This window comes from Cygnus atratus, chromosome Z (genome assembly GCF_013377495.2).
Source record: "Cygnus atratus isolate AKBS03 ecotype Queensland, Australia chromosome Z, CAtr_DNAZoo_HiC_assembly, whole genome shotgun sequence".
Lineage (NCBI taxonomy): Eukaryota > Metazoa > Chordata > Aves > Anseriformes > Anatidae > Cygnus > Cygnus atratus.
The window spans coordinates 39,589,458-39,605,376 of record NC_066396.1 but is presented as its reverse complement, the minus strand read 5'-3'; the positions used below and the strand labels follow the sequence as shown (position 1 = coordinate 39,605,376).

The 15,919-nt window shown below is 37.9% G+C and overlaps 1 protein-coding gene across 1 annotated transcript in view; it reads right to left on the bottom strand.

Annotated features, from left to right (window-relative positions):
* The window catches only part of TRPM3 (transient receptor potential cation channel subfamily M member 3), a 149,888-nt gene that overhangs the window by 101,369 nt on the left and 32,600 nt on the right, over positions 1-15,919 (bottom strand). Inside the window, 2 exon segments of the mRNA XM_035558507.1 lie at positions 7,374-7,548; positions 10,579-10,604. Of these exon segments, the coding sequence (XP_035414400.1) occupies positions 7,374-7,548; positions 10,579-10,604 (201 nt within the window).

Sequence of the window (15,919 nt, the reverse complement as noted above, 5' to 3'; positions counted from 1 at the left end):
GGAGACTGTAGTTGAATATTACAAGTCCGTTTCCATTAAGTAAGGAAATATTTGCCTAAGAAGTGACATAGTTTTAACTTAGTATTTCATTTTTCTCTTAAATTCAGCATTTAATTAAAAAAATCTCTGAGGATTAAAAACTACTATTGAATGATTCTATAAATAGTTGCACTTTGCAGTTGTACTTCCAGTTTGTGCAAGAAAGTGAAATGAGAAAACATCCTTGATAATACAGTCAAAAACATTTTGGCTTTATGTGGAGAAGAGTTATTAACTACTACAATATTCACTTCAATAGTTTGGGGACTACATAGAGGATAACTTTGGGTGCTTATGATTAACCCTATTTTTTCACCTCTCAAAGCACTTCAACACATTTTCAGCTTTTGAGAAAATGAGAAATTGTTTCAGAGACTTAGACATTTAAATCAGGGAAAATAGCAATAAGCAGCTAAAAAAATCTTCAAAGTCAGAACACAGGGAAGCCTATATTTCAGCCTGCTTCTCATTTAGGTTATCTCCAGTACATAGCTTGTTTGTCATTAAGATGTCAAAGCTACTAGGAGCTCAGTGGGTTTACAACTAAGACTTATTTGTTTGTAGTGAAATGTAGCCACCTTGTACATTCTTAAGTGCTGCATTCAACATTTTTCAGACTGAGGCGATATGTAGTCCTTGAAACTATAGCTATGGTTAGCTTTAAAACAAAAAACAAAACAAAACAAAACAAAAAAACAAAGAGTAACACTGCATTAATACTATATATCTGATATTCGTAATGCTCAAGCCTTAGCTCTGTGGAAACTGCCTATCTGCCTTGCCTTTCCCCTGAAATTTCATTGGACTTTTTGAGACATGTGGTATTGAGGCCTCAAAACTAATTTACACCCAAAGACACCTTTACTTTATGGTGTGCATCACAGTTCTTTCTGACCTGTTCTTAGCACATCATGCCATTGTAGAAACACCTCCTGCTAGGCAGGATGTAAATAGCATTCTGTGCTCACAGTCTTGTTCCACTGCAGTACAATAAAGTCTGCTTGTAGTTAGAATTTGCACTGAAAGTCAGACTTAGGTTAGTGACATGTCCAACTTTTCATGAGGCTTTCAACTTTTCACTAGGCTTTAAAACAAGGCAGATCCACCTTCCTACCTTTTGTCTGCTCAAGGATGTGCAAATATTGGCATTGCAAAAGGTTATTGCAACATGATATATATATATATATAAAATCTGTTTCTGCTATGTGAAATCAATTAGAAACGACAAACAATGAGGATAGAAGGCAGGCACACCACAATTTTTTGAAGCCCAATACAAAAGGACCTTTGGGGCAGATGAGCAATTGCCCAACATGCAAGGACCTCTCTGAGATGATGGATTGGTGTCACACTAACTAAAACTCAAGAAAACAGAACGATATTTTGTCCTCCTTCACCTCCAGACATAGTTCTGTGACCCCTGGACACAAGCTTTCAAATAAACTTGAAAACTTACAGCTGTGCTAAGTACACACATACACACATTCTTATTCTACCCATAGAGATTGAATCCATTCCATGTCTTCAGTGAGTGGGATTTTAAAATACTGGAAAAAAAGAAGTGTGATAATACCAGCATTCAAGTGCTGAGTCTGTTTTTGCCATGAATTAGGTGTTTTTTGAAAGATTTAGATCAGACATCCAGTGCAAAGCAGTGAGAAGATATATTTTGTCTTGAAGAAGTCCCTAATAAATTAAAATAGACTTTTGACTTTATAGTTTGATTGCAGGGCGGACTGCACAATTAAATTCTGGTCACACTTTGGATATGCTACATTGATTTAGTGTCTAATAGACACAGTTCTGTGTAACCTACTTAGACTCCATCTGAAAGAAGAAGCTATTAGTAATACACAATTAATGTCCCAATTATTCAGTATTCTGCTCATATTGCTAATCATTATTCAAAACTAGGTTAATGTAATCAGAGGGGAGGGAGTACCCAATTTGCATATGAACTGCAATATATTTGGGTAAAATTTTTTAAGCATATATATATAATACTGGTGTTTCACTTTGAGTATTCTTAATAATGTAATTGCATGTTAGACTGATGTTTTCAGACATGAGGCAATCACATAGAAATTGTCACTAGACAGCTTTACAGATTTCTTAGTTTCCTGTGGTTTATTTAGTGCAGGGTGAACAGAAACAAACACTACCACAGAAAGAAGACTCATTGTCAAAAAACCAAACACTTTCATGAAGAAAGAATTGAGCATCTCAGTTGCTCAACTGAGCAATTCTCTAGCAACTAGTGTTTCATTCACTTGCTTTTCTTAAAAGTAAGAGTTTGTGATGATGACATAAATTGCATTCATTCTGTTCTTGCTATATTATTTGTCGTGATGACATCAGAATGCAAACAAGATAGATGGAAACTGTATAGGTACATAGCATACAAAGGAATAAGAGATGTTTGAATCGGGTTATGGTAAATATATTAACAATAAGACTACTGAGAACAGAGAACTTTTCACAGATTAAGAGGAAACCTGACACAGTCAGATCTATCTCAGATGCAGCACTGGATTATGTGAACCTGAATATAAATCTGATTCTAGTATTTGTGGAAAACTATCTCACTCTCATTAGGAGCTCTAGGTTGAAGGAAGTTCATGATCACATTTATTTTTAAACAATACAGTACTGTTTGGTCTAGAGTTCAGTGTTTATTTATTCATGTTTTATTATTCACATTTATTTAATTAATTAATTATTAATTTTAAATTAAATAATAATTTTAATTAATTATTAATTAATTATTTTATTAATTAATTATTTTATTATTTGACTACTGTGGGTGTGAATACATACCTTTAAATATTCTAAAGTACCCCTTCCCACTAAATCCTGATCAGATTACTGCAGCTAATCAGAGAAAAAGTATGAAATAATTCTTAGTAATTAGAATCTGAGGGGGCCTTGATGCCCCTTTCATGCTTTGATCTAAAATTCTAAATGATCTAAATCATCCTTTATTTGCTCTTTCTTACTGTAAACAGCAATCTCTGTGTTCTGCTTTGGGAACTTATGGGTACAAAGTCCATGCTCTTAGGTGACTGCCTGGAAACCCTCTGAGGGTGTCTACTGTCACCGGGTAAAGACCAGGTAGTGGGGTCTACAAGGGTGTGGGCCTGAGGAAGCTCTAGAAGCTTCTAACCAGTGTGATCAGCTGCCCTTGACCCAAGGTGCCTGAAGCTTTTGTTGCAGCTACCTCCTATTTAGGGAGGGTCTAACACCCTTTTGGCTAGTGCCCTGCAGAAGCCTATATTACAGCAAGGACAAAAGCACAGCTCCAAGAATACAACCAACAGACGCAGCAGTGTGTGCAGCAGGATGCAAATAAGGGACCTTAGCTGAATTGGTACCAGCACAGTCTCTGGTATGGTGGTGACAAACCACAGGGCAGCTTCCCCAGCAGCTGCTGAAGCAACTGTCCCTGTTAAGGTAGAGGCTTTGATCCAGATAGAGCTTAAGAGAGTTGTTGCAGCCTTCTTCATATTGGTGATATGGTTTTGGGTTCTATGACCGTAGGACCCTGTTTGCAGGTCAATGTCTACCTGGGGAAGATGGCTTAAAGGTAACTTGCCAAAGTGGCTGACCTGTTAATGAGAGCTTTAAAGTACAAATGATGGGAGCAGAAGAGAGTAACATGCAGGCAGGTGAGGCAGTGATGGGTGACATTGATGGACAAAGGGCCTGGAGTCATTTGACAGGAAAGGATCATAAAGTTAACAAAACAATGCTTAAACAGGGTAGTCTCTAGCAGTTCTATTTAAGCAAGGAAGTTCCTTCAGGGCACCAATGAAGAAATCTCCAAAGTACTTATTGGGAAATCAGCATGCTAGGATGCCTCTCTGAAGTGCCTGTACACTAATGCATGTTGCACATGAAATAAACACAATGAGCTAGGTATGTGTGCAGTTGCAAGCCTATGATGTTGGGATCACAGAGAAGTGATGGGATGGCTCCCATGACTGGAATGCTGCAGTGAAGGGATACAATCTCTTTAGGGAAGACAGGCTAGGAAGATGAGCAGGTGAATTTGCCATTTCTGTGAGAGAGCAGCTGGAACACATAGAACTTTACCTGGAAGTGGATGATGAGCCAGATGAGAGCTAATGTGTAAGGACTGAAGAGAACACAGGTAAGGGTGACATTGTAGTAGGTATCCACTACAGGCTGTGTGACCTGGAAAAACAAGCAGATGAGGCCGTCTACAGACGGCTAGGAGCAGACTCACATTTGCAGACCCTGGACCTCATGGAGATCTTCAACCACCCTGATATCTGCTGGAGGGATGACACAGAAGGGCATAAGTAATCCAGGGGGTTCCTGGAGAGAATTGACAACAAATTTCTGAGAGAAGAACCAATGAGAAAAGGTGTTCTGACAGACCTCATGCTCACCAGCAAGGTGGTACTCAATGAGAAGGTGAAGGCCAAAGGCAGCCTTAGCTCTAGTGACTACGGCATGGTGAAATTCAGGACTCTGAGAAGACAGAGCAAGGCAAAAAACAAGATCAAAACCCTGACTTAAGGCTAGCTGATTCTCTTCAGTAATCTGCCTAAATGAGTCCCACAGGATAAGGCCTGTAGGGAAGAGAAAGCTGGTTAATACTCAAAGATCATCTCCAAGATCAAGAGTGGTCCATCTTATGATCAGGATGTCAGGGAAAGATGCTAGGAGACCTGCATGGATAACAAGGATCTACTGGCAAAATTCGAACATGAAAAGAAGTATAAAGAAGGTAGAAGGAGACAGAAATGCAGAAACACTCCCAAAGTGTACATAGATGCAGTTAGGAAAGCCAAAGCCCAGCTGAAATTGAATGTGGCAAGGGGTGTCAAAGTCAACAAGAAGGGTTCTGCAACTGCCCTGCTGACAGAAAGAAGTCTAGAAAAATGTGAGCTCATTGTTGAATTGGTAGGGGGGCCCTGGTGACATGGGATCTGGAAAAGTCTGTGGTACTGTTTGTCTTCTCTGCTTCAATTTTTATTAGCAAAACTAGTCTTGAAGAAACCCAGGGACAACAGGCCAGTGGGTAAAAACCTGGATCAAGGAAGATATATCCTCGGTGGGATACTTAAGCAAATTGAGTAAGTCCACGGACACTAATGGGGTGTACCCATGAGTACTGTAGGAGCTGGCAGATGTCATTATGAGGACACTCTTAATAATCTTTGGATGATTATGGTGACTAAGAAAAGTGCCTGAGTGCTGGAGGAAGGCAAATGTCACTCCTATCTCCAAACAATACAAGAAGGAGGACCCAGGAACCTACAACCCTGTCAGCCTCACTTCAACCCCTGAGAAGGTTATAGAGCAGCTCATCTTGGAAACAATTTCCAGGCACATGAAGGACAAGAAAGTCCTCAGGAGTAGTCAGCATGGATTCAGTAAGGGGAAGTCATGTTTGACCAACTTGATAAGCTTCTACAGATAAATGAACAGCCTGATGAATGAGAGAAAGAAGATGATATTGTCTACCTAGATTTCAGCAATGCCTTTGAAGCTGTTTCCCTGAAGGTTCCCATAGACCAGTTGATGTACGGACTGGGTAATCATTCAGTGAGGCTGATTGAAAACTGAATGGCCAGGCTCAGTGGGTATGAACAGTGTCTCAAAGTTCAGCGAGAGTCCAGTAACTAGTGGTGTACCCCAGGGGTCAGTACTGGGTCTGGTCCTGTTTAATGTCTTAATTAATGGTCTGGATGATGAGGCTCAGCAAGTTTGCTGATGACACAATACTGAGAGAAGTAGCTGATATGCCATGGAGTTGTGCTGCCATCCTGAGGGACCTGGACAGTCTGGAGAAATTGGCTGATAGGAGCCCCTCTCTGCAAGGATAAGTGAAAGGTCCTGTAGATGCAGAGAAACAGCCCCAGGTACATGTTAAGGGTCCCCCAGTTGGAAAGCAGTCTGGCAGAAAATGTTCTGGGAGTTCTGGTCGTCACCAAGCTGATCAAGAGCCAGAAATGTGTCTTTGCAGCAAATAAGATCAATGCTGTTCCCAGCTGCATTAGGAAGAATACTTCCAGTGTGTCAAGGGAAGTGATCCTTCCCTCTACTCAGCACTGGTGAGACCACACCCAGAGTACTGTGTCCGTCTCTGGGCTCCCCAGGACAGATAAGACATGGATGTACTAGAGAGAGTCCAGGAAAGGACCACGAAGAGGATGAAGGGACTGGAGTATCTCCTATGAGAAAAGGCTAAGAGAGCTGGGACTGCTTAGCCTAGAGAAGAGAAGGTGGCTTGATGGGGATCTTATGAATGTATATAAATATGTGGAAAGAGGGTGCAAAGAATATGGAGCTAGGCTCTTTCAAGTGGTGCCCAGTGACAGGACAAGAGGCAATGGACATAAACTTAAACACTGGAGGCTCCGTCTGAATATCACAAAAAAGCTTTGAGGGTGATGGAACACTGACACGTATTGCTCAGACAATTGTGGAGCCATCATCCTTGGAGATGCTCTAAGGCTGTCTGGACATGGTCATGGGCAGCATGCTGTAGCCAACTGCCTGAGCAGAGCAGTTGGACCAGATGACCTCCAAAGATTGCTTCCAACCTCAATCATTCCATGATTCCATGGTTGCATACATATTTTTGTGGTAGAGGGAAAAAAACCACACACAACCAACCAAACAAACAAAAAACATGGTTTAGGCATGCATGTACTTTAGAAATTGGAAAGAATACTTACAGCCTGATTCAACAAAAACACACTTGAATTTTCTATAATATAAGCTAAATATTATCCTTGCTGCACCTTGAGTCTGCAAAGAAAGGCGGGACAGCACAAATGCAGATCAGTGCACAAGCAGTTGTGTAAATACAGGCAGGTGTGCAGAGTCATGCCCAAAGTGCAAGGCAAATACAACCGAGGTTATGAACATTTGGGATTCATGTGATGGTTTATGTAGAAATGAAACCAGAGGATGGCAGTACACTGTTACAATGACGTAACTTGTCTGAGACAGTTTTGAATGCAATGAAAATAATTTTGCATATCTTTTGAGTGAATCCCTTGAGTTGTGACTTCAAGGAACATGTGCTTTACCTGTCCACATGCTGCATTTCACAGCACTATAATATTCTAACTATATGATAGAGTCTCTAAATCTCTGATTGTTTTATTCTGTAGATTTTCCTTAGTGTTACTTTAGCTTTTTTTGGACTGGGTACATTCAATACTTTACTCATGTCAATGACAGAAAAAGCCATGTGAGGACTGGATTAGTTTCAGAACTATATTTCTAATAGTTTTTTGGGCTCTATGTTATCACCAAATTGGTAGAAAAAAAGCTCTCATGAGGAAATGACTCACCCTCCTTCTTCAGAATATTTGTGACCAAAGGCAAGGATGTCAGATGCCCGACCACTGCCATCACATATCACAACAGGAACAGGAGGTGTGTCTCGCAGGTACTCCAGAACGATAGAGATAACATTGGGACCTCCTTCCACAATGAGGGCCACCACTGGAACCCCCTGACCAATTCCTGGAGTGAAAGAAAGAAAGAAACAAAACCAACCAACCAAACAAAAGGAACAACAAGAACCAATAAAAACAACAACAACAACAAGAACAACAACAACAAACAAAGCCAGCAAAGCAAACAAAATGTAACAGAAGACAGAAAAAAAAATCAAACTTAAATTACTGGATTGTGACTTTACAGTGTCATGTTAGAGAAAAAGAGAAAATGCCATTCATAAAATCATAGCTTTTAAGGACAGGAGAGACCAGTGTAGTCACCTGGTCAGTTTCATCACATAAATAAATAAAAAAAGAAAAAAAAAGAAAAAAAAAAGAAAAGGATTTTATAGATTTATTTTCTGTTTTAAGTGCCATATTCATGGCTGAAAGAGACCACAATTTTATTTATTTATTTATTTTTTAAAAGATCAAATCTTGTTTTGAAAGAACAGAGAAGCTACCACAATTATTTCTAACATGTTCTGATTCAGAACACAGCAGTTTTCTTGTAATCTAGATTTTGCATGGTGTCAGTTTTCAATCATTGGTTCTTCCAGTAGCTTTCCTTGGAGCTTCAAAATCATCCCTACCATGGTATTTTTGTTTCCATACTGCATATTTTAAGGGTGCAGCTGGATGGTCCTATAACCTTCTCCTTGACAAAATAATAATACATGTTACAAGCCAATGCAACACTTGTTTTCTAATTCTAGTTGGTCTCACAGTCGTTCTCCAAAATCACTTCAAATTTTCTGGCATATTACTTGTACTGCAGACCCCACACTGGACAGTGCTACTGAGAGAGCTGAACTTGTGCTGAACCAGAGGAGTGAAATTTTATTTTTATTTTTTATTTTTTTCCCCCAAATTTGTTATATAGTTAGATGGGAGAGCTCTACAAAATTGACAGTACAGACTTTGACATAAAAGCCTTGTGAATTTAGAGAAAAACAGTTTGACACCAGGCTTGTGTTTGTATGACTGAGAAAACTTTTATGCTTGTCACTTCTTGACCAGCTGAGACAGGGGAATCCAAAGGACTCAATCAGGAGAACGAGTTGACTGTTTTCTATTAACTTTTCTTGAAAACACAAAGTCTCAAAGTCTTTTTTTTGTTTGTTTGTTTAAATTTAAATTTAAATTTAAATTTAAATTTTAGGCTAGCTTTTCTTAAGTAAAACTATATGTATATACTATATGTATCATGCACAGAAATGTGATGCTCCGTTGAAAAATAGAAAGATTCCCCCAGTCTGTTAAGGTTGGGAAATGTTGCAAGAAGCCAGGCAACCATGGGTTTTGGTCTGACTGCCTGCAGTTTCCATTTAGAGAGAGTTCTAGTTCGTAAGAACAAAGATAAGACTACGGGAGTGGAACACTAAGTCTTGTTTGACCCTGTGGAAACATTCACAAATCAAGCCTTTTTTTTAGCCACCAAATTTTTTCAGGATTTGAGTCACTGTCAAAAGAAGAAGTGAAATGTTCTTTAGAAACTGAACAATTCTCATACAAAAGTGCAAAATATTGTAAGCACATTCTGAAACACTTTACAAACTCATACTGTTCCCTGGAGAGATTATCAGTGGCTTCATTATGGCTGTATCTACTGTCTGCTTGTTCTTTTTTTTATTTTTTTTTTTTTTTTATAAGTTAAGTGGTGTGTTTTTACAGTATGAAAACTGTAAGCAGAGTTATAAAATCCCAGCTAATAAAAGAGAAGTAAGAGGGTAGAACATAACAAGGTATTTAGCAGAATGATTACCACAGAACTCACTGTTTTTATTTATTTATTTATTTATTTATCAATATTAGGACTTGCCATGATTGCTGCTCTACCTAATCATTTATAGGTTGTTGAATTATTTTCAAAGGCATTAGTGAAGAAGCAGCTTATAAGAGTGGAATTAAATGAGAAATGGAAATTAGGAATGTTGATTAAAATTATAAGTGTGAGGGGTTAAACTACCCTTGTGTACTTCCTTTAACTTTAAAGTATTTAAGTTAAGGATGATTTTAGATGGGCAAATTTGGGTTACTTATTTATTTGACTTACTCATTAATTTTTATCATTTATAAAATCACACCTCTTAAGAGAACATTCTAAATATTAAAAATAATAAAAAATCCTAAGAATCTTACAGATATTATGATTTTATTCCACATCATATCAATACAATTAATATAATACATCTGTTTGCACTTGAGTTTTCATCAGAGAACCTCAATTCACAAATCTGCCTAGGTTTTCCTTTGCCACTAGATGACAAAAGAAATGCTGTTTATATTTATGTCTAGTGTGAGAAAACTTTGTAGTATGGCAATTGCTAACAGATGATGAGTAAAAATTAAATTAACTGACTTAAATACTTTTATTTAAGAAATATCCCAGTGTAATCACATAGTGGCTGATGAGACACTCTTCAGTTAGGATTTTAATGTAAGATAAGGAGTTGTTTTATTTCTAGTCGTCTGGCTAGAATGTCAAAGTCACCAAATTTTATGCATTTTCTATCAATACTTACGAAACTTTTCTTTATATACATTGTATCATATAGCTGATGCTTTTAGTATTTTTTCTTCCGTTGATTATAATTACTATTATTTTTTAAGATACGCATTTGTGGTAGTAGAATAAAGATCTCCCTTCACTGTTCTTGGTTCATCCCTCCTTTCTCTAAAGACTGATCTACTGTGAGATCTGTCTAGTATGCACACAATTCACTGAAATTTTACATCAACATTCTCTTCAGAAGTGTAGTATTTTCCTCTGGAATATAACTAGAACGACCCTTTTTATTTCATTGCAGATAACTAAAAAAAATTTTTTTTTTTTTTTAAAGCCTAACTCTAACAAGGTTGCATTTTGTAAGGTATTTGCTATTATGTCTCTCTCTCTCTCTCTCTCTCTCTATATAAACAAACTGAATAAAAATGGAAAAAATGTGAAAGTATATAATTTACTAAGGAGTAGCATTGTATGAGAAAGTCTAGCACCAACAGTTTCATAAAGAATTTGCACTCATCCTCTCATCATTATTAATGACTTTAGAACAGGAAGTAGAAGTGATTTGGCAGCTTCTGATAAGGTAAAATTAAGAAGTAATCTTTGTAAAGGGGTGGCTGAATGACATAATAGATTGAGTGATAGAAATGTAGGAAGTTCATAGTGCAAGATGCAAAGTACCTATTATCTGGGGATTAATAAAATCTGCTGCAAACTGGGAAGTCATTAGAAGGGAATACTGGAAAAGAGAAAGGTGTGATAAAGCTGACCACAGGAGATCTATCACTGGTGTTGCATGTCTTTGAAGAAGGTAGCTTAGGTCCTGAAATACAGAAATACAGAAGGAAATTTGGGTGCATCATTGCCAACATGTAAGCCACTGTACTGGGTCTGGCTGGGATGTTAACTTTCCCTGCAGCAGCCCATACAGTGCTGTGCTCTGCATGTGTAGCTAGAACAGCAGTGGTATCACACCAGTGTGGAGTCTGCTGCTGAGCAGTGCTGGCACAGCATCAGGACTCTCTCTAACCCTCAGTGGCTGAAATATCACTCTGTCTGGATGAGGAGAGATATGCTTGTTCTATGAGGTCATGAAGCCTTTGGGACAGTTTCTCCACAGACAAGACAAAGACCCATAGCAGGGGTGGGCAAAAAGTGAGAAAGGAACATCACCAGGGCAGCTGACCTAAACCAACCAAAAGGATATTCCATACCATATGATGTCATACTCAGCAATAAAGGTGGAAAAAGGAAGAAGAAGGGAGGGGTGGGCTCTCGTTGCGAAAATGTCTGTCCTCCCGTACAAAGGCCACATACATTGAGGCCCTGCTTCAAGGACGTAGTCAAGCATCACTTATTTGTGGGAAGTAGAGAGTAAGTTCTTTCCTCTGCACTTCCACACAGCCTTTACTTGTTTTGATTTTTTTTTTCCCCTTTTCCCCTCCCTTTTCCCCTTTACCTTTTTTTCCCTTTAGTTAAATTGTTTAATTAATAATAATCTTTCTTCAATAATTATTTTTCCCTTTAATTAAATTATCCTTATCTCAACCTATGAGTTGTTCTTTCCTTTACTTCTTCCCCTCCTCTTTTGAGGAGGGGGAGTGAGAGAGTGGTTGTGGAGTTCAGCTGCCTAGCACGGTTCATGCAGAATTATGCGTGTAGCTAAGACCCATTCGTCTTAAGACAACTTTATAAGTGAGCTTGGCTCATTTTCTTTAGTGCACTGAAGAGTGAATGAATATGTATGAATACCACCATGACATCAAGCTCATTAGGAAAGATACGAAATATTTTAAAAAAACAATTTCTTCACAAGAATAGACAGATATTGACCATTAATTGATTTAAATTGAGTTAAGAATGAGATTTCTGGCTGTCAAAGAAATGAAGTCTAATAGGCCTAAAAGGTAAAAACTTTGAAATGAAGTTTGGAATGATGCTCAGTAATCATTATAGATACAGTCACATTAGCTACGTCAAACTTTTCTAAACCAGGTTCTTTCAGATTACTAGAAATTTGTTCGATCTTGGTGGTATCTGCTGGATATTTATCAGTTAGGTAATTCTAATGATGTAAATGATGACAGCTACCTTTTACAGATGGAATAATTTTGTATTTTTTTTTGGCTAAAGAATGGGAAGTTTGAAAGCATTTCTAAAACTACTCTTCCTTTTTTTTTCTTCTATTTTATTTTTATTTTTTATTTTTATTTTTATTTCTTTTTATTTTTTTGTAAATTATTTTTAACCTCTGTAGTCACAGCAGTTCTATTGTAGTCCACTGAAACACTTCTGTGCAAGTGCTCCAGTTGTGTTTCACTGTTGTAAATCAGATGGTATTATTTCTGTTTCCTGATCCTGATGATCCGGTGATCACACCTAACATGAAGACAATCTTTTAATTTGAGGCTAATAACACAACAGAATCATAGAATCATAGAATGGTTTGAGTTGGAAGGGAGCTTACAAATCATCTAATTCCATTCCCCCAGCCATGGGTAGGGACAGCTCCCACTAGACCAGGTTGCTCAAAGCCCCATCCAGCCTGGCCTTGAACACTTGCAAGGATGGAGCACCCACAGTTTCTCTGGGCAACCTGTTCCAGTGCTTCACCACCATCATAGTAAAGATTTTCTTCCCCTTATATTTGATCTAAACCTACCCTTTCTTGGTTTAAAGTCATTCCTCCTTGTCCTATCACTACGCTCCCTGACAAAGTCCCTCCCCAGCTTTCCTGTAGGCCCCCTTTAGGTACTGCAAAGCTGCAATGAGGTCTCCCCAGAGCCTTCTCTTCAAGCTGAATGACTTCCTTAGCCTGTCTTCATAGGAGAGGTGCTCCAGCCCTCTTATCATCTTCATGGCCTTCCTCTGGATTCATACTAATAAGGCCATGTCCTGTCCTTCTTGTGCTGGGGGCTCTGGAGCTAAACACAGCACTCCAGGTGGGGTCTCACAAGACTGGGGTAAAGTGGGAGAATCACCTCCCTTGACCTGCTGGCCACGCTGCTTTTGATGCAGCCCAGGGTATGGTTGGCTTTCTGGGCTGCAAGCATACATGGACGGCTCATGTCAAACTTCTTATCAACCTACACCACCAGGTCCTTGTCATCAGGGCTGTTCTCAATCCATTCTCTGCCCAGCTTGTATTTGTGCTTGGGATTGCCCCAAGCCAGATGCAGGACCTTGCACTTGGCGTTGTTGAACCTCATGAGGTTCTCACAGGCCCACCTCTCCTCTCAAGCCTGTCGAGGTCCCTCTGAATGGCAACTTCTCTCCAAATCCACTTTTCAATGAAACTCTAGCTTTGAGTTTAAAGAAATAAAAGTTAAACAATTTATTCTGTGTGATTACATTTCAGATTGAAATACAACTCTTTCAATTATTACTGCAGATTTCTTTGTGAATCAGAAAAGATTTAAACATGAAATTGATTTCTATATCTTATTTTTTAATTCTTTTTGGAAATCCTCCCTTGGTTTTAGTGAATAGATTTTTTTTTTTCCTTTGTCATTTTCACCATTCTCCACTAATCATTTGGGTTTGGAAAAATATAAATATATCTTTTCTTTAGCAAGGAGACAAAATTAAAAAGTACATATTAGAAGTTTGGAAACAAATTCAGAGGGTCTACAGAAAACTTTTCAATGTGTAGGAAGAAATTGACTGACTATTACTAATTACTAATTACTAATATTAGTGCCATGTTTGTTAACAATTTTGTATTAATGTAATTGTGAACTGATCATGTTTTACCTTACTGTAACACTGGACCAATTTGAAAAATGTTGGAATATGATGCTAGATAAGGCAGAACATCTGATATTGGGATAAAGGTAGCTGATGAAGACTTCTCTTTAGTTGATGCTTGGAAATTTTTTTATTTCTCTGTATCTCTCTAAAAAACACATAAGTTAGAAATTCTCTGCAAATAACTATTTCAGCTTATTCTCTAAGACATGTACAATATACGGTAGCTCACAAAGAATTGGTGGGAAGTGCCTGATACATTCACAAGAAGCCTCTTGTTTCAGCCACACCAACCATTAAGGGAATTACTGAGATTTGAGATGCTAAATCTGATGGTAATACATTCTTTTTACAGCAAAGAATATCATCATTATAGATAGAGTTTCTTGCTTGAGTAGAGATTGTCAGAAAGGAGTCAATGCAGAGATAAAACCAAGATGAGGAAAAGCTGGACTAAAATACTAAAGTTGCTTTTTCCTAGCACACAATCAGAAAGTAGCAACTTTGTGCCCAGTGTTAAAACGGACAGTCTAATATTTCAACAAGCAATAAGTTTTCCTTTCATTTTTTTTTTTTTAATGGAATTTACCCACTGGTTTGGGCAAAACTAAGGATAACACTCGTTTTAGAATTATAGAACCATTCAGGTTGGAAAAGCCCCTTAAGATCATCAAGTCCAGCCATCATCTAATGATAGCCAAGTCTATCATTAAACCATGTCCCTAAGTGCCACATCCACACATCTTTTAAATACTTCCTGGGATGCAGCCTCAACCAATTCCCTGGGCAGTCTGTTTCAACATTACACAACTCTTTGAAGAAATTCCTCCTGACTTCTAGTCTAAAGCTCCTTTTGTGCAACTTGAGGCCTTTTCCTCATCTCCTATCCCTTGTCGCCTTAGAAAAGATGCTGATACCCTCACTACGCTGAGACTGACCACCTCACTACAACCTCTTTTCAGGTAGTTGTAGAGTGATGAGGTCTCCCCTCAGCTTCCTTTTCTCCAGACTAAATAGCCTCCATTTCCTCCTCATATGTCTCGCGTTCTAGTCCTTTCACCAGCGTTATTGCTCTTCTCTGAACGTGTTCCATCTTTATCAGTATCTTGTGGGGCTATCTCTGATATCATTGCTGTTTTCACTAGGCAATTGAAAATTATGTACTGTTAGAAATTGTGTTCCACATTTTGATAACTGGAAACATGTACATATCATGGAGATATGTACACATATGTTTCTGGGCAATCTGGTCTGCGTCCCTGCTTGTACAGGGTGATTGGATTTGATGACCTCCAAAGTTCCCTTCCAAAATCAATTATTCTGTGATTCTGTTATTTTATAATTTTGTGGTTCTGTCAAATATAGTAGCAGTGATATCCTCTGTTGAAATATTGTGCATTCTGAAATCACAGATTACCCTTCTCTGGAAAGGATAACATGCTATAACTGTCACCCGTGACTTGACCACTGGCATTGGACCAATTAAGTTTCAAAGATCTATATGTTTCTCTATTTCTTAGAAAGCAATAAAGAACATACTACTGAGCTTTTTTTTTTTTCTTTTTTTTTTTTTTTCTTTTAATATATATACTTTGTAGAAAAAGGCTCATCTTCTTTTAAATGTTCTAAATGTTTTCTTTAAATGTCTTTTAAAATGTTATGGTATTTTCAAGTCATCTGGTAGTTACATGGAGAATTTGTTTTTAAGTTTTTATATTTATTATTTTTTATTCAGCATTTTTTGGATGAGCTTTGGTTTCAGCAAATTCTTTGCCCTGGTCTATTGGAATATGGAAAAACTTTCTTGTCTAGCAATGTATCTACAGACTTGAGAATGATGACTATTATATAATCACTGTAAGGTTTATTGCTAGGTTAACACACTTGTTTCAAGAGAACAAAGATCTGATGAATATCAAAGATTTGCCTACTCAAGAATAGCCTCACATTTCTTATTGTATGTTATTGAAAATAGCCTGAGAGCCAGAAAGGAGATTTTTCTCAAACTTTCAAAGGAAATATTCAACATGTATTCAAGTGTGAAACATCTTGCACAAACTTGCATATTAATATTTCTCATTTACTATGGTCTTCATGTCACATACTGAAGTCTTAGCTTCCCTGCTCTAAATACAAAAAAGAA